General features: G+C 54.6%; 3 protein-coding genes across 3 annotated transcripts; 1 reads left to right on the top strand and 2 right to left on the bottom strand.

The window, feature by feature from the left end:
* Positions 1-260: 260 nt before the first annotated feature.
* On the top strand, positions 261-5758 carry TUBB1 (tubulin beta 1 class VI). The gene is made up of 4 exons (XM_075527685.1): positions 261-317; positions 3376-3484; positions 4053-4163; positions 4698-5758. The coding sequence occupies exons 1-4, from the start codon at positions 261-263 to the stop codon at positions 5756-5758; spliced, it is 1338 nt and encodes a 445-aa protein (XP_075383800.1).
* Positions 5759-8772: 3014 nt separating this feature from the next.
* On the bottom strand, positions 8773-12851 carry ATP5F1E (ATP synthase F1 subunit epsilon). The gene is made up of 3 exons (XM_075528366.1): positions 12694-12851; positions 10292-10418; positions 8773-8875 (listed from the first exon to the last, which is right to left on the bottom strand). The coding sequence occupies exons 1-2, from the start codon at positions 12723-12725 to the stop codon at positions 10295-10297; spliced, it is 156 nt and encodes a 51-aa protein (XP_075384481.1). The 5' UTR covers positions 12726-12851; the 3' UTR covers positions 8773-8875; positions 10292-10294.
* A 547-nt stretch (positions 12852-13398) lies between these two features.
* PRELID3B (PRELI domain containing 3B) lies at positions 13399-21613 on the bottom strand. Its single transcript, XM_075528365.1, has 6 exons — positions 21460-21613; positions 17814-17982; positions 17226-17315; positions 16707-16777; positions 16481-16583; positions 13399-15288 (listed from the first exon to the last, which is right to left on the bottom strand). The coding sequence occupies exons 1-6, from the start codon at positions 21489-21491 to the stop codon at positions 15169-15171; spliced, it is 585 nt and encodes a 194-aa protein (XP_075384480.1). The 5' UTR covers positions 21492-21613; the 3' UTR covers positions 13399-15168.
* Positions 21614-25288: the final 3675 nt, after the last annotated feature.

Raw genomic sequence — 25288 nt, 5'->3', positions numbered from 1 at the left:
CATCAACGTGGCGAGCTAGGGTCTGCCACTGCAGGCCCTCCGCACTGGGCAGAAATGCCCTTCGGTTTTGCTCTCTAGGAAATGACGAGGCAGTGCTCTGTGGGGAGCAGAAACACACCCCTTCCAGGGGCTGATAGGCTGGGGCTGGGCACACCCTGGGTTGACTGGTCATCTGGCCCTCTCCCTGAAGTGCCCAGAGTGGTGTCGGGCTCACACGGGTGACCAGCAGCTCTCGCAGATTCCAAAGACCCCAAGCAAGGATGCGTGAAATCGTGCACATCCAGGTCGGCCAGTGTGGGAACCAGATCGGAGCCAAGGTGAGTGAGGTCGGTGACCTGGCCCGGCTTCACCACAGCCAGGTGGCTGGAAGGCAAGCTCCCGGCAGCTCTTATGCACTGGCCAGAAGCAGGTCAAGTAGGCACTACCCCTAACTGGAGACCCAGGGAATAGGAGGGGCCTTCAGGGAGCTCTGGGTGGTGGTGATAGTGGTTACACGTTGGGCTGCTAACCGTAAGGTCAGCAGTTCAAATCCACCAGCTGCCCGTGAGAGAAAGAGTGGACTTTCCCCTCCCGTAAAGTTAGTCTTGGAATCTCTCAGAGTCAGTCCCCTGTCCTCTAGGGTTGCCGTGAGTCAGCAGTTACTGGGGGAAGTCCATGGTCTCTCTCTTTTTCTTAAAATCCGACTCAGTACTCTCATTTATTTTTGGTTGGTTTTTAAACTTCGTATTCTGAAGGAAGTACTATCTATCTACATATCCTATCATCATTTTTGCATTCAATCACTCCAACGATGTATCAAACTTCCCCATGGGCTGTCCTACCTCCTTCTGGCTTCTTCTCCTATCTCCTTCTCATCCCCTTCACCCAAGTTCATGTCTGTCTATCCTCCAACCTTCCCTTCCATCCAGGCCCTCCCTCCCACCCTCTTCTCCAGCCAAGTCTGTTTCTTTCCACAGGAGTCTCTTTTCCTGATGTTCTTCCTCTACCCTCAGACAGTGGTCTCACACAATATTTGTCCTTTGGTGATTAACTTCACTTGGTATAATCCATTATCTTTTCATCCCACGTCCCCCACCTTTACAGGCACAGAAAGTTACATTTTAGGGGGGTTGGTTAATGGTTACTTTGCATCACACATAAATGAAGGGTTACAGTTTACCTGGGAGTTGGTTAATGGTTACTTTGTATCACACATAAATGAAGGGTTACAGTTTACTTGGGAGTTGGCTAATGGTTACTTTGTATCACACATAAACGAGGAGCTTTACCCATCTGGGGGCAGAGGGGAGTCTGGCAGCAACATGGGCTTCCTTGGTTGGCTGACAACCCCTGCCACCCTGCATGCACTGCGTGGTGTCACCCAGGAGTCTGCCCTTCCGCACCTGCCCGCCCATCACACAGCAGCGTCCCTCAACCATGGTATCAAGAAAGGAAAGCGTCAGAGAGGGACCTACGAGAAAGGCTTTTTGCCCAGTACAGAAGGTCATCGCAACACACCCTCTGGGACATCCAGGGACTCCTTCCTCCCCACGCTTTACGTCTTCCCAGAAAGCACCTCATTCAGGGAGCCTTCAGGGTCGCCCACGCACTGAAGACGACCAGTAGGGCTGCACTGCATCTGCCTGACTTGCGAGTACTGACAAAAATGTACAGAAGTTTGAGGTTCAAGTTCACCGGCTGCACTGTGGGAGAACACCGTGCCCATCTGCTTTGCTCCGTCTAGGCTACCAGTCCTGGAAACGAACCCATGGGGCGGGCCACAGGTCTTCGGTTCAACCCCCCACCCCAACCCCAGCCGCCCTGCAGGAGAAAGATGAGGCTTTCCACTCTTGTTAAGAGGTACAGTCTCGGAGACTGTCCCAGAGGGACAGACGGACAGTCCCGCCAGCCCTGTGGGGCCGCTGTGCATTGGGAGGAACTGGAAGGCAGTTGTGCTTTTGAGACGAGTCAGAACGGAGGGCAGTGAGTGTGTTGGGTTTGTGTGTTTGGGAGAGGAACATCTTTCTCTCTCTTTGCTTGTCTTTTCTGTGTCGTGGCTGAAAATGTGGGGAGCATGCATGCCTGCTCTGAAGTGTCCGCACACCAACTCGGTCCGTGACACCCGTGACCCGCTTCCAGGCGCGCCACCAGCCTGGCCGCCCTTGCCTGCTCACGTGAACTGGGTGCTCCCAGGCTGCTGCCCATCTAGTCTTTCCCGCCGCCACTGCCCCTTGGGTCCTGCCCAGATGGCTCTTTAAGGAGCTAAAGGCAACAGCGTCTTTAGTGCAAGTGGACATAAAAGCTGGGGCAGAGAAGCCCCTTGGAAAGCCGCCAGCCTTCTCTGCCAGTGTCTAGGCAACGGGATGACCAGGCATGCCGGGCTGGGTGGAAGAGGATATGCAGAGAGGGCACGGGAAGGCCTGCAGGGCCCAGATAAGGGTCTTAACTTTCACCCCACACTTGGGTCGCCTGATGGCGTAGAGCCCTGGTGGGGACTTGCAGTTCGAAGCCATCCCAACTGGAGGACACATTTAGTTTGTGGCGTCAGGGACCTTGGGTTTACTTCTCCCACTTCCTGGACACTGCAGACAATTGACTATAAAACGTGGCCGGAGTGGAGCACCTTTTTACGAGCTCTGGCTGGGAAAGGTCCTTTGGGGATTTCAACCTACGTGGGTAGATTTACATTGCCCTTCAAGATGTGCTTCTTCGGGGCAATCAGAGGGGCCATCGTGGGGCCCTGCCCCCAGGTGAAGGGCTTGGAGCGTGTCTACAGTCATGTGTGACCCAAGCGTGGCCCCAAGGGCAGGGAGCCGTCCCTCGGAACCTTGGGTGATGGTGGGTCTGCCCGGCACAGACGTGGAGAGAGGCCGATGTTACTGTGGCAGGGGAGGAAGGAGGACACGTCTCATTTTTACTTTCTCCCTGTGTTGGGTACCACGCTCAACTGGTAGGGAGCGCTTCAGGTGAAACCAGAGAGACCGTTCTGATGCGGAAGTCGGAAACCACGGCTTTCAGTGGGGACAACGGGCTGAATTTTAATAGGAGCAGAATCCAGTTTCATACGTTATGTGCTTGGCGATTTATGTCAGGAGCTGGGGTGGGCACAACACCCAGCTTTCTCCACCACGGTGGCCCTGCTGGTATCACCAGTCATCGCCAAGTGCACGGGGGCAGAGCTGACCCCGGTGTGTTTCCCTGGGTGGCACCAGGCCTTGATGCACAGAGCCCAGTCCCCAGTCTTCAGGTTCGCCGGCCAGGTGCATGTACTGTTAGTGAAGGTGAGAAGCCAATGCCAGCGTTAACAAGGCCACTTAGTCCAGTCACTGTCTTGGGGAGGAGTCTGTCAGTGGGCGCTGACCTCTACCCTGGACCCTGCTCCTCTTCTGTTTCCAGTTCTGGGAGGTGATTGGCGAGGAGCATGGCATCGACCCGGTGGGGAGTTACCACGGTGACTCGGCCCTGCAGCTGGAGAGGGTCAGCGTGTACTACAACGAAGCCCACGGTACAGACCACTTGCCCCAGGATGCACCGAAGTGGAAGGGAGGCCGTGGAGGGAGGGCAGTTGAAACCCCCACTGCCCAAGAGTCAAGTGCAACTCATAGAGACCCAGAGTGGGACTGCCCCCTAGGGTTTCCAACCCAGTCATTTTCAGAGAGCAGATGGTCTCATTTTCTGCTGCAGAGTGGCCGGTGGGTTCGAACCCCTGCCCTTGCAGCTAGCAGCCAAGTGCTTGAACCCCTGCCCTTGCAGCTAGCAGCCAAGTGCTTGAACCATGGTGCCCTAGGGCCCCTTGTTCAAGCACCTTCTTCCCTTTTGTGTTTGAAATGACAACTGGGACAGTTGGATTGGTGACCAGGCGAGTGGTAGTCCTTCTGAGGAACCCCAGAGACCCCTGTGATGTGGGGGGTGGGTGGGTGGGGTGGTAAAAACCCCACTGACCAGACACCCCCTGCCCAGAATACCCTTTGGCTTCCTCTCCTCTTTTGGACCAGTAGCACAGGGTTTTGATTTGGTGAAATATTAGCTTTTAGGACAGCAATGCTTCGGCTGACTTCTACTTCTCTCTGCAGATAAGAAATACGTGCCCCGGGCGGTCCTGGTGGACCTGGAGCCGGGGACGATGGACAGCATCCGGTCCAGCAGGCTCGGGGCCCTCTTTCAGCCGGACAGCTTTGTCCATGGTAGGCATTTCCAGAAGGTTCCATCGGCCTGGGAGTGATGAGGCTGCCTCCTAGTGGTGCCCTTTCTCCCACCACCCATCCCTGTACTTGAGGAGCCCTGGGAGCAGACCTCAGGCGGTGGGCTGCTCCCGCCAGGCCAGCAGTTCAAACCCAACAGCTGTTCCTCTGAGGGAGAAAGATGGGGCTTCCTGCTCCTGTCTCGTGGAGGCCCTGTGCTGTAGGGTCTTATGAGTGGGAATTGATTGGGCGGCAAGGGGGTGGTTTTGGCTTTGACCCCTTTGCTCTGGGTGAGTCAACCCTCTTGTTTGCTGCTATTGGATGCAGTGGAGTGGACTAGGATTTGGGGAGGCCCTCTGGGACAGAGCAGAACCATCCCACTGGGATTCCTAGACGGCCTTTTTTCCGTGTGTGCCAGATGGCTAAATCTTTCTCCCCTGGAGCTGTGGGTGGGCCTGAATTGCCACCTTCCAGGTTGGTGACCCGGCCACGGGGGCTCCTCGGGGTCACTCACTGGATGCCCGCTCTTTGCCACAGGGAACTCCGGGGCTGGCAACAACTGGGCCAAGGGCCACTACACAGAGGGGGCGGAGCTGATGGAGAGCGTGATGGACGTGGTGCGCACAGAGAGCGAGGGCTGCGACTGCCTGCAGGGCTTCCAGGTGGTGCACTCGCTGGGCGGCGGCACGGGCTCGGGCATGGGCACGCTGCTCATGAACAAGATCCGCGAGGAGTACCCCGACCGCGTGCTCAACTCCTTCAGCGTCATGCCCTCGCCCAAGGTCTCGGACACGGTGGTGGAGCCCTACAACGCCGTGCTGGCCGCGCACCAGCTCATCGAGAACGCGGACGCCTGCTTCTGCATCGACAACGAGGCGCTCTACGACATCTGCTTCCGCACCCTCAAGCTGACCACACCCACCTACAGCGACCTCAACCACCTGGTATCGCTGACCATGAGCGGCATCACCACGTCGCTGCGCTTCCCGGGCCAGCTCAACGCCGACCTGCGCAAGCTGGCCGTGAACATGGTGCCCTTCCCGCGCCTGCACTTCTTCATGCCGGGCTTCGCGCCGCTCACCAGCCGGGGCAGCCAGCAGTACCGCGCCCTGACCGTGGCCGAGCTCACCCAGCAGATGTTCGACGCTCGCAACGCCATGGCCGCCTGCGATCCCCGCCGCGGCCGCTACCTCACGGTGGCCTGCATCTTCCGGGGCAAGATGTCCACCAGGGAGGTGGACGAGCAGCTGCTGGCCGTGCAGACCCGGCACAGCGGCTGCTTCGTGGACTGGATCCCCAACAACGTCAAGGTGGCCGTGTGCGACATCCCGCCCCGGGGGCTCAGCATGGCCGCCACCTTCATCGGCAACAGCACGGCCATCCAGGAGCTGTTCACCCGGGTGTCCGAGCACTTCTCAGCCATGTTCCGGAGGAGGGCCTTCGTGCACTGGTACACGGGCGAGGGCATGGACATCAGCGAGTTCGGAGAGGCCGAGAGGAACGTCCACGACCTGGTGTCCGAGTACCAGCAGTTTCAGGATGCTAAGGGGGGCGAGGAGGAGGAAGAGGCCTCCGGAGGGGAGGAGGCGGAGCCGTAGGGCGGGGCACGTTAACGAGGGATGCGGGGCTGTGTGCACGTGGCTGGGAGGGGCGGGAGGGCGCAGAGCAAAGGCTGGGGTCTTGAGCTGGCAGGCGCTCCGAATTCAATAGCAAAGTTAATCTACTGTAAAGTGCTTTCCTTCTTAAAACAAAACCACCCCTCAGGTATTTGCTGTCTGCACACCCGGGCCAGGCTGTGTCGCCACCACTGTGGGGGCAACTGACCTTTCCCTGGGACCCTTCCCGGTGGCTGGCTGGGAGGCTACATCTCTGGCCTTCCAGCCGGCTCTCCCTCCCCAAGGGCTGACCTCCATCCTGGACATCGCTGAACCCTTGGCCTGCTCGGGAATCCCCGGCCCCCCAATCCCTTTTCTTTCTCGGACTGCAGGAGGGTACAGCCCCTGCAGCCCCTCCTGTCCTCACTGCAAGCCGGCTGCAGCCAGACAAGGGCCGCCTGCGTTTCTCCAGAGTGAAGCTTTGCACAGGTCTCCTCACCACCTGGAAACTCATTATGCAGAGAGCGACCTTTCACTCTGGAGAAAGGGCAAGGCCAACTTCCCGGAGGCAGCTCCTTCCTGGGCCAGGGGACACCGCCTCATTAGGGGGCTGTGACAGTTCAAATTGCTGGAGTTGTCACCCACGTTTGTGCACTGACACAGCTTTTTAGCCATTACACGGATGTAATCTGTGAACACAGACAGGCCCACATACACGCATGTGTCATCAGGCAGTGAGGGGGGTCTCGGCCCTCTGGAATTATCACTGAGCTCTGGGGTGAGGGATGGGAAGATGGGGAGGCCTGGGATCTGCACTCCGACCTACACTGGGAACTAACAAAGGGACCCTCTCTCTCCACATCAGCATGTGGGGTGGGTACCCCAAAATGTACACAAACTCCAGCCTCGCAGGCTGTGGGCAGGTCAGACCAGTGTCCTCCAACACACACACACACACACACACACACACACACACACACACACACACACTTCCACACACCCCAAAAAAACCCCAAACCCAACCCAAAACACCCCTCCAAACTATCAAAGAAACAAGCAAACCCAGTGTTTCAAACACTATCTGGGTTGATGAGGCAGATTACTGAGGATGGGCAGCTCTACAGTGGCAGCTCGGCAGAAGCTCCTGGCTCCCGATGGACTGATTTACAACCTGGGCTAATGTAAGAATTGAGGCACACACTTCCTTAGGCGCGTTCTCACAATCAGACAGTAGAATCATATAGATGCACGGCAAGACACAGATTTAGCGCTTTAGGGGGAAAAAAAACCACTGGCTGATTTATGTGGCTGCAAAGATTTGTTTGCTCATTGGTGCTCATTAAAGGAGGAGGAGATTCAATTTTAAACGGCTAAATTGCTTTATTTCAGACTAAATAAATTCCTTTTCTTGGAGCTTAACAGCTCAGACTGATTAATTTTAGTAGTTAAAAATATCGCAAATGCATCTCATCATGCTATTCCCTCGTGTGGCAGAAGTGTTGTCCGTGCATGTGTGTAAATTAACTAGAAACAGGAGAAAGGGCTCCTCTGGTTTTGACAAGTGGGGGTCCTTGTGCCGTCTGGTTGCTAATGGCGACCTTGCTCTGCAAGGAGTAACAAGGTGGAATCCCAGGACTGCCAGCTTGCCTGACACCTTCACCCCTTTAGGGATGGGACAGCCACCTCAGAACCCCCAGCCTGTGTTTGCCTGGGGCCCCCTAAGTAGACTAGGGTGTGGGAGCCCACGTCATGTGTATGCCATCCGAGAAAGAGGCTGTGAACGTCTTCACTGGGCAATTCACCATCGCTTTCCCTGACAGACACCCAGTGCCTAAACCTCACCTCTCCTCAGACCTGCCTCCCTAACTGATGGGCCCTAGTCGGGAGTCACGCAGGCCTTCCTTTGCCCAGTCCCAAATGGGCCCTACCATCTCATCTCAACTCAAGGCTGCTTATTCGTCCCTGGTGCCAAAGGGCACTTCTGCAGCCCCGATGCTGACACTGAGGTCCTCAGGCTTCAAAACAGGACGACCACCTGGAAGCAATGGACTCCAGGGACTCCTGACCCTGGTGGGGCTGGGGCACTGCTTCCCCATTCAGCCGGGAGCCCCTCCTCCCAAGCCTGGAATGAGCAGAACCAGGATGTCAAGGGCTGGGCCTGGGGCCAAAGTCGCCTCAGGAAACGCTGGACAAAGGCGTTTCCGCCAGCCAGGCCCTGAGCTGTGACCGGGATTGCAGGTCCCACCGGGCAGGTGGGGCAGGGCAAGTGCACAAGCTGGCCGGGGCTCCAACCTTTCCTGTTGAAGTTTTCTCCAAACAGTGAACACCCCAGCCCCCCGCTTTGTTTTACTTGGCCCAGTGCTTCCTGGTGTTGGAGGGCGATAACAACACACCACCTGCAACAATGCTTCCCTGAATGAGTGAAGGAACGAATGACTGGCCCTGCACACGCCCTGCGGCTGTCCCGAGACCAAGCCTGATCCTGCCTGCACCAGCCTTCGGCCACTTGGACTAGGCTGTTAACTCAATCAGCAGATGATGGGCAGCATGGGCCCCTTCCCAGTCAGAGGCCACGGGTGCAGGGCCGTGTTCACGCCCCTGGGGCTGGGATCCTCTGCACCAGGCCTTCTGCGCACAGCACGGTACTGCTTCTTCCCTCACCTGTGCCTGGTGAGGACGGGCACTCAGCCTTCTGGCTGAACTGCGTCTCCAGATGCAGGCGGGGAGACAAGGGGCTACTAACCCCTCTGTGACTCTGGTGTGATTTCTGCCATGCAGATAAGGGACCCGGCAGTCAAGTGACCATGGAAGACTCAGACCACAATGCCTGTCACCTAAGCCCTCTGGGTACTAGATATTAATGCTGTTCTCTCTTCTTCCCGAATCCCAGGCCATGGGTCAGAATCCCACTGCTGCTGCCATGCACACCTGTATCAAGACTGAGTCGGAGAGAAACCAGTCAATCACACTTCAGTTTACTGGCTTTATTGTCCATCTCTCACTGAGACAGCCCCCCCCCGCCCGCCCCCCCTCCACCCGAGAGATGCCGTTCAATCCGCCACAAGATGGGCCCACACATCTTCACCTTGGCCAGGTGGCATTTCAGGCTTTAGTCTGGGTCTAGGAGGAAAGAGAAAATGCAACAGTTGCTTGTCCTTGTTTCTCTTACAGAACCCGCCATGACTGTGGGCAGCATCTTCCTCTGTAGCAGGGACCCGGGACAACAGAGCGAGCTGCCCCTCAGCCCCTGGGCCAGGGGTTGGGCAGGTACTTCCTGGTTCAGGGCCATTAAACCCTCTCCAGGCAATGAAAAATCCTCTGCTTTTACAAGAAGTGACTCACTTTTCGTGTTCTAAGGAGTGGTGGGCACCACCCCTTGGGGGGACAATAAAGGAGAGGAGCCATTATTTTTCCTGCAGGGACTGGACAGGACTTCATGACCGCAAGGGCATCAACAGAGTGGAGTGAGTCGGACCCCAAGCCTGGCTCAGCAGCAAGGCAGACAGGGGGGGCTAAGTGATTTTTCTCAGCCAGCTCATTGCAACTCCTGCCCTGCCTCCTCTCAGGTATCATTTCACACTGATCAGATTAGAGGGCTCATAGTGAGGGGGGTGAAAAAAGGGGGCTCATTTCAAAACACCCCACCTCCAGCCTTTTAATAAAATATTTACTAATTTGAAATGAAAATGAAAAAGTGCTGAGGGGACAGTTCCAGAAGTGAAATTGCTCACAAGCCCGAGCTGCCAGAAGATTAATATTTATTACCCTGCCTTGCTACTGTGGATCTGAGGCCCTCCTAAAACAAGACACAAAAATTAATCTGAGACAAAAGAAAACAAAACCACTCCTCCGATAATTTGCCTGGCTTCTCTCTGAAATAACCACGCCAAGAAAGACCAAAGCAGCGCCCAGGAGTGTGGTGCACACAAGCCCCCCCACAGGAGACTTGCACAGGGCTCTCTGCTCTGTGGTCTGAGAAGGGAACCGGATGATGCTGAGATCTTGGGAGAAGTACCAGGCAGCCTGGTGGCTTTTAGGGCCGGTGCTTCCAGCCTCTGCGTGCAGGAAGGGTGGCTTGTGAGAGCACTGGGAGGCGCGGGGCAAGAGACAGCGATGCACGGATTGGCAATTCTCGTGCTCCTGGCAGCTCCAATAGGCCTAGGCCTGCCGTGACCACAAAGCTGGGGAGCTCCTCTTCCCGACAACCAGGTGGCGTGCAAATGAAACACCTCTAATTACAAGTGGCCGCCTCTCGACCTGGCCCAAGCTAAATCACCTGAAAACCAATGTGTCAACTACCCCTTCCTTGCCGGGCTGGGGCAACATTCCTTTATTACGCCAGACCTCTGAAAGCTGCGAGCTGTCAACTACTCCCCCACTAACGAACTTCTAAACGGACTTATTGATTAAAAAGACCAAAAAAAGAAAGAAAAAAGGGGGGGCGTTTTGGGAACATCCTGAGAACTAAAACTGCTGAGTTTTAAAACACAGACACCAGTTTCAGGATGCATCTCTTTTCCTCAATAAGCTACTTACAGATTAGTCCTTCTTCACTTTCACAATCTTCACGCTGTGGCCAGCAGTCTTCTCAGCATTGGCTTTGAATTCGGCCTTCAGGGCGTCCCTGACGGCTTTTGCACAGATCTGCGAGTAGCGGATGTAGCTGGGGAAAGAAAAGTAGGAGAGAAAGTTAATTATCGGTGAACAGCCAGACTGCTGGGCTACTGTGCTGGCTTCTCTGCCCATACCTTCCCATTCAAATTGGCTCTAGGTTATCACAGAGAAGATTTATAAAAGACTAATACCATCTCAGGGGAGAGAAAATAAAAAAGACTGCTACTAGGAAGAGATGTACACACAGTGTCTGGATAGGGGTTCTTTGGTGTTTCTTTTCTGTAGGGTACTTTCTCTTTAAGTTATTCATTTCAAGTGGGTGAAGGGAAACATCAGACAGTGTAAGACAAATTTATAAATTATCAAGGGTTCATGAGGGAGAGGAAAAATGAGGAGCTGATATCAAGGGCTTATGTAAAAAGAAAATGTTTTGAGAATGATGGCGACAAATGTTCAAATGTGCTCGACACAACGGATGTATGTATGGGTTGTGGTTAAGAGTTGTTTAAGCCCCCCCAAAAATGACTTAAGTCCCCAGAATAGGAAAGACCAAAACATTAGCAGAGATCCAACAAAGACCATGCCCCCTAACTCTTTTATTTAAAATCACCCATCTGATTATTCTGAAAAGGTACATGGATGGCTATGGATTGTGTAAGGGCCCGACAGGCTCTGTGCACTTGGATGGCAGGTGAATGGGATGTTGGGTAGACCCTGTAATAGATGACTGGCAGCCTCCTCCCCCAGATAACGAACACCCTCCCTCCCAAGGTTTGCCTGTAAGTTGCAGTTGTGCTTGAGCTGGAACAGTTAGGTGTGGCTCATATCTAACGTCAACTAGTCCAATTTTTGTCTTCCTTAGTATACCTTGTTCCTTTCCATGATTAGAAAATAAATTTAAAATGCTTCCAGAGGCAGTGAGAGACTTCCTTGTAAGGAGAACACAGTAATAACGTTTTGATGGCTGGTACAGAGCAGGCCCCCCCCCTTTGTTATTAAGGATCGCTATCTATCCCTCAGATTTTTAATATCACTGGCTTTCCGGGGGTGGGGGCCATGACCGAGGATGTGGTCGGGCAGACAGCGCCTGATCAGATGTTATGCAGAGCTTGGCTGTAATTAAAAAAACTTCTGAATTAATACAGCTTTCCCTCTGATAAATGATTTAAAGGCTTTCCTGGGAATATTGGATTCTGCTCGGCATGCCTGCCATCGAGAATACTTCCTAATCAAGGTTTCTAAATTAAACGGCCAAGTCTCCAGAGGATGTCATCAATTCTGGTAAGATATCGAAAAACTGGCTTCTTGTTGGTAGATGGTCTCCCATGAACATCTTATTTCCCCAAAGATGTCAGCTTGCTTCTTTACACTTTTTTGAGAACAGGTTGGTGGGAGGGATACAGGTTTCCTTGGCCCCCTCCCTCCAGTTCTGAAGTTTGGGCCCGGGCTAAGAGTGCCTGTTTCCATCCTCTCCAGTGACCTTCCGCCCCCCTGGCTTGTTCAGTCATCGATGAAAGCAATATAAGAAAGCCAAGGAGGCGTAGACTGCCTTCATGGTGGGGTAAACAATGGCGTGTCACAGTTGTCACATGAGTTGGCGGGTAGCACGGGGGTGCAGCCAAGGACGAGGACCCTTTCAGCTCCACACAGCGGGCTTGACCTCGGCAGGCTGGGGGCCTGGTAGTGATTCGCCCACAGGACGCTGCTCCTGCAAGGCAGCCTTGCACCTCCGTCAGCGTGTCCCCTGTTCAGTCGGTGAGGATCTGGGGTGACACCTCCACCACCTCCGAGGGCCACTCACCTTTAGCGCATCCATTCTACAGTGTAGCCCACTTTACACGAAGGAAAGAAAGCCGATCGGCCAGGGGTTAGTTGGAAACAAACAAACAACAAAACAGGCCAGGTTATTCGACGCCCCGCCTCCGTGCTGGAAAGGTCTGCGCGCTCAGCACGGATGCCGGCACCTTGCTTCCAGTAGGAAGCTGCACGCCATGCACAGCGCGCAGGAGCCCTCTCGGTAAGAACTGCCCACGTTGACCAGCCTCTCCGTCCCCTCGGGGCCTCCGTCGGTTCTGGGCCAGGCGCCAGGAGGGGGGCCGGGCAGGCCTAGGCCGGACCCCGAGGTCGCCCAGTGGAGGGGCCGTGGGCGGCGGGCAGGTCCGTCCTTTGTGCAGGGCCGCCATCTTTGCGACGGTTGGGCCCCGAGGGCAATGTGCACGCGGGGTCACTGCGGTCCGGTCGCGGGGTCACCGCCCCCTACCCCGCCCCCGCGTGACCCCTGGGACCGCCCCCCCAGCACCCTCCCACCACGGGTGCGGGCCTACCTGAGCCCAGCCTGTCGCCAGTACGCCACCATGATGTCGCGAGGGGGGAGCGCGTGGGAGTGAATCGCGAGGACGCCTTCAATGTCGGTGTAGCCGGCTGCCCAGCGACGGAAGGTCAGGCCGCGGAGCGGAAGGGGCGGGGCCGCGCGGACCTGCCAATCCCGCCGTTGCCCCGCCCCGCCTTCTGGAGCGGACCCTGCTGCCCCGCCGCGGAAACCCCCCGGCGCCGCAGCCAATAGGGGCGAGCGGTCCGGACCCAGGGGCCAATCCCCTCGCGGGACGGCCGCCCGCGCTCGCCGATTGGCTCCGCGAGACCCCGGGTTTGCGTCCCCCGGGCTTCCGTAGCGCCCCCGGCGGGGCAGGAGCCCTCGCCCCTCCCAGCCCGCGACAGCAAACGAACCGGCCAGCTGGGCCCCGCCTGGTCTCGGGGCCGCGCGTCGCCTTGGGCGCGCGCCCGGCGGCCCAACTTCTCCCCGCCCGCGCTCGGCATACGCGGGTGTCCCCCCAGCGGGTCTCCGAGACCACCCAGGCCCGCCCCCACAGCACACGTCGGGGGTCGCGGGGGCGGGGTTCGACCCGAGGTCCAGCCGGCCGTTCAGGGACCTTGGCATCCTGAAGCAATTCCATGGCTTTCTTGTGTGGAAAAAGCCCCTAGTTTTTGCAGCTCTTCACCTTTACAAAAAAGAAATAATCAGGAAAACATCATAGTTAACAGGGCGTTTTTATTAACGAGATAGCTTTCCCTTGATCCACACATCGTACATTTTAAAGATGAACACGATGTTCGACAGTGTATTCGTTTGTCCTCTAAAATGCAATTGCTTGCTGTGTATTATTTCTAGGGTAAAAGCTGTGGACTATTTTAAAAAGATGATTGTTTTAGAAAACTCATAACATTAGGACATTGCACCTTTTTTGAAGTCCAATTTACAAAAACACGCAAGGCAACTTAAAAATCAACTATCACTAGCAATGCTTTTTGTTTGGCTGAAGTGTTAATTCGGTTGTAAAAACCATCTCTGGTTAACAAAACTCAGAAACCTTATTGGATCTAATTTTACAAATGTCCTATGATGCCTTAAGCTAAACAATGTTCTACATAAAAATAAACAACTTCTAATAGGTCTGTGTGCTCTGTGGCTTCTGGACATGGATCAGCTGGTCTTTTTCATAGGAAACCTGATACAAGGCTTACCGCTTACAGTGTCAACATAAAGGCAAGAGCAAATCACCTTTTCACAAAAAGCCCCCTGGATGCAAGTCGCAAGTACATTATTTAGTGCCGATAATTACCTGCTACCAAGCAAGAAACAAAATATATTTACTGCATTGCTTTCCCACCTGCCGCTGCCCTCTGGCATGCCGAATAAGAACTTTCCGTAACTAAGAGGAACCGGGCAATGTCATCAGTGCTTAGCTTAGGTCAATCCCTGTCTGATGCTCTTCTTCGCCCCCACGCCTCAGTGACACCGTATTATTAAAGACATCAAGCGCCTGGAACTGATGCTTCAGCTCAAGACATCCTTTGAGTAATTTCAAATGATGTACAGCTCCTCACGGAAAAGAGATGTTTTGTGGTCACAATTACTTCAAAAAGTAATTATATTCAAATAACCTGACATATCATGCTTTAGCAATTACAGAACTATGGTTTTGACACATGGCAATTTATAAGTTAGGCAAATGTGAAATGCTAAGAGATGTGAACAGCTGTTCTGTTTATGTTCCAAGTGCTGCAAACTTCAGGTAATGACTTTTATTTTTCAGCTCAACGCACCGCACACGCCAGCAGCAGGGACGGTGGCAAGCACACACGGCTTTTACTCAGGTAAGCAGCTTCGGCAAATCAGTACAGTACTCTTTAATACAATACAAATCTCCCTTTTTGGGCGGTGGGGTAGGGTGGGTTTGGGATCATATAGAACTTGTGATTACCTTGACTTCAAAAATAGCATTTAGCTGCCCAATCAAAACACTGTGGCTTTCTTTCATGGTGGTCAATAGCAGAGCTAGATCTTGCAGTCAAGTGCCGATGGCTTTTAAAGTCGGATTGTTTCTGCCTTGGCGGGAAGGTTCCCTGGCATCCTGTGAAAGTCAGGGCAGCAGCACTGCTTTGTTCCAGGTTGGTCCACAGCCAGGTGTTCCCGGTACAGACAACTTGCAGATCTACCTTCATGAAATTTAGTATGCCAATGCCAATCTCAGAGCATCCCCTCCCGCCCCAGCCCCATTGTTCTATTTTCCCATAAACACTGGCACCCTCAAAATTTGATGGTCATTTCAAACAACAATATTGGAGAATGATCCCTTAAGTTAGCAGCCCTCTGTACTTTGTGGTGTCGACCAAAAGTTACATAGACTCTAGATTTTTTTTAAAAAAGGTCTACATACAGTAAGAGTCGTGTTTGTTAAATAACAAATAAATATCCTGCCAACGTGGAGCCCAGGACCCAGTGCTGCAGCCAGGTCTCACTGTCATTCTTCCACCAACGCCGCTGCCGCCATCGGCGCCCTGATGCTTCCTCTGGCGGAGGCCGTCAGCTCCTCAATCTCGGCGTTTAATTTGTGTATCACCCACTCCATGGCTTCCCGGCCCTGCGAAACAAGTAGGCATGGTTACCGCTGCTGGGTGAGAGCCTGAGTAATCAACAGCACAGCACGGCGGGTGGTTCGGAGGAGCGGGTGGCACCGGGGCGAAGGGGGACAAGGCCATGGCTTGAACCCTTCTCTCTCCCTCAAGCCAACCCCCCCTCGCCCCCCGATGGCAGCTGGGTTGTAATCTATACACCCATTTAATTTTGAATGCAAAAGATGTTCTCAAAAGAACCCACAATTAAGTGACAGGGAGTCTATTTCACGGTGTTTTGGGGGTGAACACAATTCACACCCTGAGACGCTGCAGGATCTAGCCCCCCCCCTTAGAAGAGGACACTCTCTGTCTTGGTTCTTGGCTTGTCAGCTCCTTTCCTGATGCCCTCCCAGCGACCCCTCTTCCTTCCTGCCATCAGCAGGCACACCGTGGGAAGAAACCCACGAGGCTGCAGCCTCATCCCCTTCTCTCTCTCCTTTCCCCTCGACACACGTGTCTAGATCCATGTGCTTTGCTCCCTCGTGTCCCCAGACTGGCACAGAGCAGCTTCTAAACCAAACCCACGGCCATTGGGTATCCCCACTCAAGTGACCCTGTAGGGTTAGGAGCAGAGTGCCGCATTGTTCTCCTGCGGGGGCCTATGGGTTTGAACTGGTGGCCTTGGGCTGAGCTGTCCGTCCATCCATTGCGGAGTTCTGGATGAAGGAGTGATGACACCAGGTGTGTGCTGTACAGCAACGCTGCAGCCTGCGGCATTTTCCTTAAGCTCTGCTACCAACCACGCATGCCAAAACAGGGACAAGACCTAGAGGTGGTGAGGAAACATCGTCCTCTTTCTGTATTTGCGGGGCACACATTTATTCCTGTGGTCCTGATATCTCATGGGGGGCTGAGAAATCGTTTCTCCCGAGCCTCAGGCCTCGGCCCTTTCAGACAGTTCCCCAACCATAACATGATTTCTGTTGTTACTTCATCACTGTCATTCTGCTACTGTTAGGAATTGGGTGACCCCTGTGAAAGGGTTGTTGGACCCCCGGTACCCCCAGTGGAGTGCTGAATGGCTGCCAGAAAAGCCCCAGTCCGGCAGAGTGGTCAGGGTGGCAGCCAGAGCCCAGGCAGTGAAGGCTGCCTTCTGGTGGCGACTCCTGCCGCACAGCGGGCTGGGTATCAGCTTCCAGGACAGGCAGCCTCACTCACTTTACTAGCGTTGGACGAGATCGTATTTGCCATCAGGCCCTCGAGGTAGCTGCTGAGGCTCACTCCTTTCACGGTGATGATGGCTTCCTGAGTCAGCACGGTTCTAGAGCAGAGACATGCCCACAGAGCTCCAGACCCACCTCGTGATGGTGGCGAAAAGCCACCCCCACCCCCCAACCAGGCAAACCACCCAAAAAGTCGTTCCTTCCGCATGTTTTCAACTTACCTCCCTGGGTCCTGAGGGTGGGGTTTGTATATGAGTCTCTCATCAACTGACACCATGTTTGTAAAGGAAATCTGTGGAGTGGAAAAACCCACACCAGTAAGCCCAGTCAAATCATTTTGGAAACTACGAGGAAAAACATTTCCAGAACGAACACCCATACCCCACACCCTACTAGGTGAACACCCACGCAAACCCCACGGCCGTGGGACGATGACCCGCTCACGTCACGCAGAGCACAGGGCGAGGTCACTGCTCTTCGCCAACGCCTAAGGAAGGTCGGTAGCTTTGAGAAAAGGCACAGGGATGTGCCTAGTATACACAGGTCCCCAACTCATCTCTGGGTTCGTCCCCTCCACCAGCAGAGGCATGGGTACAGAGGGAAGGTGGCTGTGGGCTCCCCGAGACAGGTGTGTGGCCACCGTCTATGACTAAACACTCATTCAGAGACCAGCTTCGCAGGAGATAAAGACCAAGCCAAGTGAACGTGTTCAAACTCCAGCAAACGGGAGCCCAACTTACATTCGTCGACTTCAGCTCCATTGTTTTCTCCACGGGATCAACTACAGAATGCTCCTGAACGTACGTTTTGGTTCTTGCTGCACCAATTATCTAGGCAAAACATCCAGAAACTGCCGTCAGCCTAGGGTGGCGTTCCCAGCAAGTGCAGCGGCACTTTGTGGTGGAGGGAAAACGTGGCATGTCTTGGACCCACCATCGGTGCCATGAGGAAGCCAAAGGTCCCAATAGAGGGGCGCCTCCCAGAGCGGGCCATCAAGGACCCTTTCCCAGAGGCATGCACTGGAGCTCACGGTGGAAAGCAGGGATCTAGGGGAGACCTCTGCGTCGAGGGGGCTTCCGGACGCAGGCATCTCGTGGTGGTAGGGTGAAGCGCCGCTGACACATTAGCTGCTTCCTTCTAAGTGTCTGAGTGCTGCCTGCACTGAGGTGGGAATGATGGTCCTGACTCCCAAGGCCAGTGTATGACAACAGTCCGGCTGGACGCTGGTCAGTCACCCAGTACCCTCCCAGCCCCCCCCCCCCCCAACCCATCAACAGGTCTCCTGGGGCAGCAGCAGCCTCTGTGGGCGGCTCTGTGGCGTCACTCACCGACCGCACGACGGAGGGTAGGCCCCATTCGGTGCTGAGCAGCCGCTGGCTGTGCAGCTTCCCGGCTGGGTCCACGTGCCTGTGCAGGACGTCGACGCCCACCACACTGGGGTTCATCGGGTTGGGGTATTTCTGCATCGCTGCCATGGTGACTGTTTCCCAAGGGTGCCTGCCAGCACCAAGCAGAGATCCATCACTCAAGAGGCACACAGTGGCCACAACCCACCCTTTCATTCCACAGTCGACGCAGTCAATTCGGTGACCCAGGAATCCTTTCAGGAATGGCAGCAATTGTGACAGAAATGGCCCCTAGGGCGAGGCTGTGGGTCCCCACAGAGGACCACTACCCAGTGTCTACAACGGTGCTGCCTGTTGCTCACCCCCTATGCCCAGGTCTAAGTTTTTCCCCATAATTGATAAGCCAAAAAAGTGCTGATGAGACTGTTTACGGGGGGGGGGGGGGGAAGGGAAGACACAACTGGTGGGTTCGAACAGCCGACTTGGAGATTAGCAGCCAACACCTAACCAGAGAGGCGCAGTCAATGCTCGGAAGTCCTGACACAGAGCTGACACTGAGGGTCCTCTGAGCCCGTTTCTACAACTCCTCTGGCTGCAGTGCCCCTGGTTTGTCTCTGCGTGGTTTGTCCCGGACACGCGAGCACATCCTTAGGGCGCTCTTCCCGGCGCCACGAAACCCCCACCCCCGCCCTGCGGTCTCTGTGGCACTTAGGACCAGAGGAACTTGCACCTGTGCTTTTCTTGAAAAGGTGCACTTGGGTGATGCAAAATGTGATGTCTTGCTGTCCCGCGCGCGGGCACCTCCCGTGACCAAGGCACACTTGGAGAAGGCAGCCTTCCTGAGAACCCTGGGGAACCACGATGGGCACCAGGACCACGTGGCCTACGTGGTCCCAGTCTGACAACTGGAACCCTCGCGCTCCCACGTGCCCAGCATTCAGGGAAAGGAGAGTGCTACTTTCAATGCTCTCTCTGCCCAGAGCCGCAGACGACAATCCCACTGTGTTGTCTCCTCCCTGAATCCGGACCACCAGTGACATCACGTCCCATGTCCGTGCTCTCAGTGGCAGCCTGCAGGACGAACCTCATGGCTTTCAAACTCGAGCTGTTGCCGGCCATCAACGCAAGTTCGACATGGAGCTGCTTCATACATCTCACCTGTCCCCAACAAGGGGGCGATGCAGGCCCAGCACTCTGATTGTTACCAAGGCAACTATCTAAAATGAGAATCAGGCAAACCTTTCCCGGTCTCCATCCAGCCATATGCCACTGTTAGCTGACTTCTATGTACTCACCTCCTCCCCGACCCCCTCAAAAACATGAATCATTGCATGGCTGCAGGGGGGCTATGCATGAATTATAATTTCATGCTGGCTTGCTTCTCTGTGACACACAGGAAACACCCATGTGGACTTAGCTTGGGCCCAGTCTTCTCCCACACCAGGATAATGAATGCACATGGTGATTGTCTGCCACCAATGAGCTTTAACTGTACTGTGAGCAATGAGCTTTCCGGTCGTCAGGTTAGATGACCTCATACTGTACGACACTGAGCCTTGGGGCCACAGCTCCAAAGTGGACTTGGAAAAGCCTGCTGTGACCTGCTGGCCTGCCTGGTTGTTCACCTCTAACTCAGGGTGGGCTCAGCGTGAAAGCCATTGAAGCAGCACCACCTTCTGACTGACTGAACAAAACGTAGCACAATGCCTGTTACTCAGGTTTTTCAAGAGACTCAATGAGTGGGTTCAACTGGGCAGCACCATCGACAGGCGGGGCTTGCTGTCAAGTGTTGGTACATCCAAGATGGAGAAGACACGGGAACATGGAGATCGGCTGTTAAAGCGTTCCCTCAGGTGAAAAAAGCAAGATGGAAAATGGAAGAGGAGAGAGGACATCTCAGAGATGCTGTGTGATGAGCCACCTGGTAAGGTCCTGAGGACAAGGATTTGACGTTTGTCAGAGGTCAGTGCTGATGGTCCAGAGGTGGGCGCCATACACGTGTCAGATGGGACCTGGGCTCAAGCGGCCTGGGGACTGGGGAGTTAGGCAGCACAGGGCAGTGCCGCTTCTCCCAGAACTTCTAACAACCTCAGAGATCTTTAACGAGAAAAATGAGACAGCGTTAAGAAAGACCGACAAGATGGTGGAGGATGGGAAAGCCAATGCCTAACCCTTCCCGCTGAGGGGGAAAGTCAAAAGAGGCACACAAAGAGCAGAAAGTTGGGGAGGGGGCTACACAGAGAAGAGGATTTTGGGAGATGATGGAAGGGAGTTCCAGGGAAACAGTGTCAAGAACTTCTGAAGCACTTTAAGTGGGACTATTATTGAAGAGACTGTCCAGGGCTCTAGGTGCTGACGTTGAATAGAGAAAGAACAAAAAGACTACAACATCAGACCCCCACCCCACCCCCAACTAAGATGATAGAGTTTAGGGCAAAAAGTTCCTCATGATCTAGATAGTCTGTACTTTCCAGACAGTGTGGACCCTTAGATTGTGTCAGATTCACTGAGTATGTAAACACGTTTCAATGTCTTTTATTATTATTTTTCCTTTAAAAATCATTTTATAGGAGGCTCTTACTGCTCTTATAACATTCCATGCATCACTTGTATCAAGCATATTTGTACAGACATTGTCAGTGCCTTTAAAAGCTGCTCTCAGGCAGCTATAACACAAAAACTATAACACAAAAACACAAGTATTAAAACAGCGTGGCAAGGAGTGAGATCAGTGGAGCAGAGGCGATAGCTCAGAAAATGATTCACATCAGAGTCACAACCGGTGTTTAAGACAAAGGGCGCGTCTCAAGAGTGTCAGAGGCCGAATAGAAAAACGAGTATTGGACTGGCGTGGCGGGGGCGGGGATACATCGCACCTGTGACTCTTGGGCATGGCATCATGGAACTGGAAGGGGGCTTCCATTGTGATGGTCGACCTGGGCTAAGGCCTATTTCTGTTGTGAAAACTTTCACACAACCCAAAAGGTATTAGTGACCATGGCCCCGAAGCGACCTGAAGGCACCCTCCCGTCGGGTGGAGTGGCAGTGAGTAATGCGGGGTACCACCGCTTGTTGGATGGAGTTAGCTAAACTCTGGGTTCTGATTCCACAGCTGGCTCCCTAAGTCATCGAGCCGCGGCGAGGACTGGCATCCCGGTGGCCCGAGCTCACCCCGAATCCATTCTCAGTGAGGTAAGTGCTCCCTCTGCCCTGAGGGCGGCTGGCCAGTTGCACCCTCTGGAGCCCACGCCTCCTTAGATCCTTGGGTCCTCGTTCCAGCATTGTTTCCAAAGCCCGGAAGTTGCTCCCGAAACCGTGAGCGCTGTCCACCCACGTGCTCTGCGACGCCCCGGTCCTCAGGCCGCAAGTGGACACTACTTGTCCCACTGAGCCCGAGGCACGTCTGTGGGTCCTTGGTCTCCTCCAGTAGGGCCAGCTACGGTGCGCGGGGCGGCAATGGGCACCCCGGGGTCGTGACCTTGACGCCCCCTCCCCCCTGAACCCTGTGGGGCCTAGGCTTGGCTGCCCCTTCCCGAGGCCCGACTCCTGGAAGTTCTGGGGGCACTCCCCCCGCCCCGCCCCGCCCCGCCTGCAGGCCCGCACGTGTGCCCTCACCCCGCAAACTCACTCAAAGACGTGCTCAGAGGTCCAGATCTTCATGGTGCCGGCGACCTGCGCGATGTCCGGGCGGCGCTGGGGCACAAGGAGGCAAAAAGGGAAAACTTGCCCCTGCCCCGCCCCCAGCCGCCCCAGCCGGCTCGCAGCGCGCAGGCGCAGTGGGCCGACGCGCGGACGTCCGCGACGCGCTGCCCCACGCCCTATCCCGTCCGGGTTTTGCCCCGGCTTAGCGCGCGGCGCAGCGAGGCCCCGCCCCTTAGCGCCCGGCGCACTGCGCCGGCGCAGTTCCGGGGTAGCTCCGGGGGCGGCCCCCGCGGGCGCTGTGCTGCGCAGGCGCGGCAGGCGGGTGCGCTGACCTCTGGCCCAGTTGGGGCTGGCCCAGCTCAAGGTCAGGCTGGTTGCTCTGCCCTCTGGTCTTACTCGCCCTTAGCGTCGGTCAGGAGACCGGTGGACATTTGCACCTAAAACCTCCTTGCTGCCCACTTTGGTAAAGTGACTAAAGTCGCATGCCATCCCTGATAGAAAGTGCCTGATTCCACGAAGGCTGTTTGTTGGGTCCAAGGCCAACGAAACCGCCCACCAACCTCCCATCTAGTCAGCCAGCCCCGGGCTGTGGCCCCGCTAATCAACTAGTCCATCAGTCCTGGGCTCTGACCCAGCTACTCAACGAGTCCACCAGCCCCGGGCTCTGGCCCAGCCGATCAGCTAGTCCGCCCAGCCCAGGGCTGTTTCCCCCTGCTCTCCACTCGATGATGACTTTGGGTGGGAAGATGATAGAAACGCGCAGTGGAGCCCAGGGGTTATGGCCAAGTGAGGGTTGAGTTGGAAAAGGGGCATGCAGGTGTTCCTGGGTAGACTGAAAAGCTTGGAGGTGGTGGGCAGGCATGGCACTGGTCTTAAGATGGGGGTATGTGTCTTGGCTAAGAAGTACATCTCCCCCACCCCACCCCCAACTTCTGTGAGCCCTGATTCTGAGTAGATCTTCTGGGCAACGAGTTCCTTCATCAGGATGTTGGTTTGAGTTTTGGTTTTTTTTAAATCATTTTATTGGGGGCTCTGTACAACTCTTATCCCAATCCATACATTGTGTCAAGCACATTTGTTGCCATCATCATTCTCAAAACATTTGCTTTCTACTTGAGCCTTTAGTATCAGCTCCTCATTTTTTTCCCTCCCTCCCTGGACTGCCCCCTCATGAACCCTTGATAATTTATAAACTATTATTATTTTGTCATGTCTTACACTGTCCAATGTCTCCCTTCACCCACTTTTCTGTTGTCTGTCCCCCAGGGAGGGGGTTATATGTTGATCCTTGTAATTGGTTCCCCCTGTCTACCCTCCACCCTCCCAGTATCGCCACTCTCACCACTGGTCCTGAGGGGTTCGTCTGTCCTGGATTCTCTGTTTTCCAGTTCCTATCTGTACCCGTGTACATCCTCTGGTCTAGCAGATTTGTAAGGTAGAATTGGGATCCTGATAGTGGGTCGGGGTGGGAGGTGGGAAGCATTAAAGAACTAGAGGAAAGTTGTATGTTTCATCGTTGCTACACTGCACCCTGACTGGCTTGTCTCCTTCCCACAACCCTTTTGGTAAGGGGATGTCCAGTTGCCTACAGATGGGCTTGGAGTCCCCACTCCCCACTCCCCCTCCTTCACAATGATGTGATACTTTGTTCTTGGATTGCGGTTTACTGAGCTATCTTCCTCCTTGGAGACACCAAAGGTCATCGTGTTTGTTTCCCCCCCACTCAAATGTCTGTCTTTGAAGGCAAGGGTCTTGACTGTGTCGCTCAATGAAGGGCTCTCGGTGCCTCGTGTTCTGTAAAGGCTCACTTGTGACTGGTTGACAGATGACGGGATCGGTTGTTATTTACGGAAGGAATGGCATCAGCTGGTTGACTTGTGTAACTTCCACTAGAACGGGAGTCTCGGAGGGCGAGGCTCTTGCTGGACTGGTTCGATGATCTCCCTCCAATTCAGTAACAAGTACTCATTGCATAAATGAATGGGTGATTAAGGAGGGAGGGGCAGGAGGAGAAGAGCCTTACCCATGAACTTGTTTGCCTCAGAAGCCCCTTCCTCTCTCTCCCTTCACCTCCCACACCCACACCTTGTCCCTCTGAGGGAATGCATTGCCATTTCAAATGAAGATGGTGGAGGCAAGAAACCTTTACATCTCGTTACTTAGAAGGTAGTTAGAAGCACTACCTCACTCTCACGCTCAGCTCATTTGATTGTGAAGAACGAATAGAAGTCAGGTTAATTTTAGAGGGAGGCTGAAATGGTAAAATTGTCGAAACCCAGAAAAATTACATTAGGTAGGAAATAATATGGTTGGGACGTTGCTAAATGCAATCTGTGAACCCTAGGATCCTGCACCTTTTCATCTACAGGACTTAGGTGAATTCTTGGGGAGGTGATGCTCAGAGGGCTGTGACGAAGAGTGCTGCTGCTGCCTTCATTAGGATGCTAAAGGAACACCTGGGCATCACAAACACTGGCTTAGGAGCCCTCGGCGGGCAACAGCCTGTCTCTGGGACACCGGGAGCCACCCCCCCCCCAGCTGTAACCCCCGCTGCCCCCCGGATTCCTGTGGCGCTCACTTTAGAGAATGTCTTCTGCATGTGCCCGCCACCTCTGCTCAGCATTTCTTTAAGTTGTGGAAATTAATCGGCAACCCCACATGCCTGTGCTCAGTGCATCTGCACCCTTGGGGACGTGGGCATGAAGGGGGAAGAGCCATGACCTGGGTCACGGTGCCTGGGGATCTCCCCAAGGTGGCAATGACACCCACCCCACCCTTGGACTAAGGAGCCCTGTGGGTGCATGAGAATATGTGTTGTGAGAGGGCTTCAAAACATCCGTGGGAAAATTCCATTAGCTTCCAATTCCATTCCCCCCACGAGTGTTTGAAAGCCCCTCCTGTCAGCTGTGGGTGTAGTGCCCTTCCCGACCCACTCAAAACAGCCAAGACATTAGCAGGCCATTAACTTGACTTGCAATTAAGCAGGTGAGTGGCCTGGTGGTGGGAGGAATGACTCACAATCTAGTCCCCACACCCTTCCTCTTGGGGTCCCTCCCACCTGGGCAGGGAACGAAGGCAGTTGTCATTCCCGACTGCCGGAAGCTACACAAGTCTGGCCTGAGGGACCAAGATGCAAGGGCTGAAGGACTGTTCCCGGCTGAGCACAGCGTGCCCGACCTCGCTCAGACCCTGGACTGCCGAGTGCAGCTCTGTGGGGCTTCGTGGAAGATGGCAGGAGGGCTGGGCACCTGGCTGAGTGGCAGAGGGGCTGGAGGCATCATCAACCTCAGTGGGTCCCGGTGACAGGTCTGGCCGTGCCCTGGGCCAGGCCTCCTCATTCCAAACCTCGGTGGCTCACACGCTGTCCTTGTGATCGTGCGATCCATGCCCCGTCAGTGGCTCTATTCTTTATTGCTAACGGTCCCGCTACAAAGACAATACCTGCCTTTTTACATTTTCGCAAACAGACTTTATAGGGAACGTTTCACCATTGTCAGTAGAAAACCAGTATTTCCGCCCCCGCTTCTGAAACACATGAACTCTAAGGCCATAAAAACCAGACAGGAAGCCCGGTGGAGCCCTTACCATCTTCTCAGATGCTCCAGCTCCGGACACAGCTCCCTTTAGGCTGATTTCCAAGCGGCTCCTCTGCTCTTTTAACTTCTGTCTATTCTCTTCAAATCCCAAGGCCATCTCTTCTCTCTGAACTTCTGAAAATGACTTTATCCTGAACCCGCCTCTCACTTCCTCCACTTGTCTCTCCTTAAAGTGCCTTCTAGCTTCGTCAATTCGTTTTGTATCACTTCTTTGGTTTG

Source organism: Tenrec ecaudatus, chromosome 12 (genome assembly GCF_050624435.1).
Source record: "Tenrec ecaudatus isolate mTenEca1 chromosome 12, mTenEca1.hap1, whole genome shotgun sequence".
Classification (NCBI taxonomy): domain Eukaryota; kingdom Metazoa; phylum Chordata; class Mammalia; order Afrosoricida; family Tenrecidae; genus Tenrec; species Tenrec ecaudatus.
This window is presented reverse-complemented; position numbering and strand designations above follow the sequence as displayed.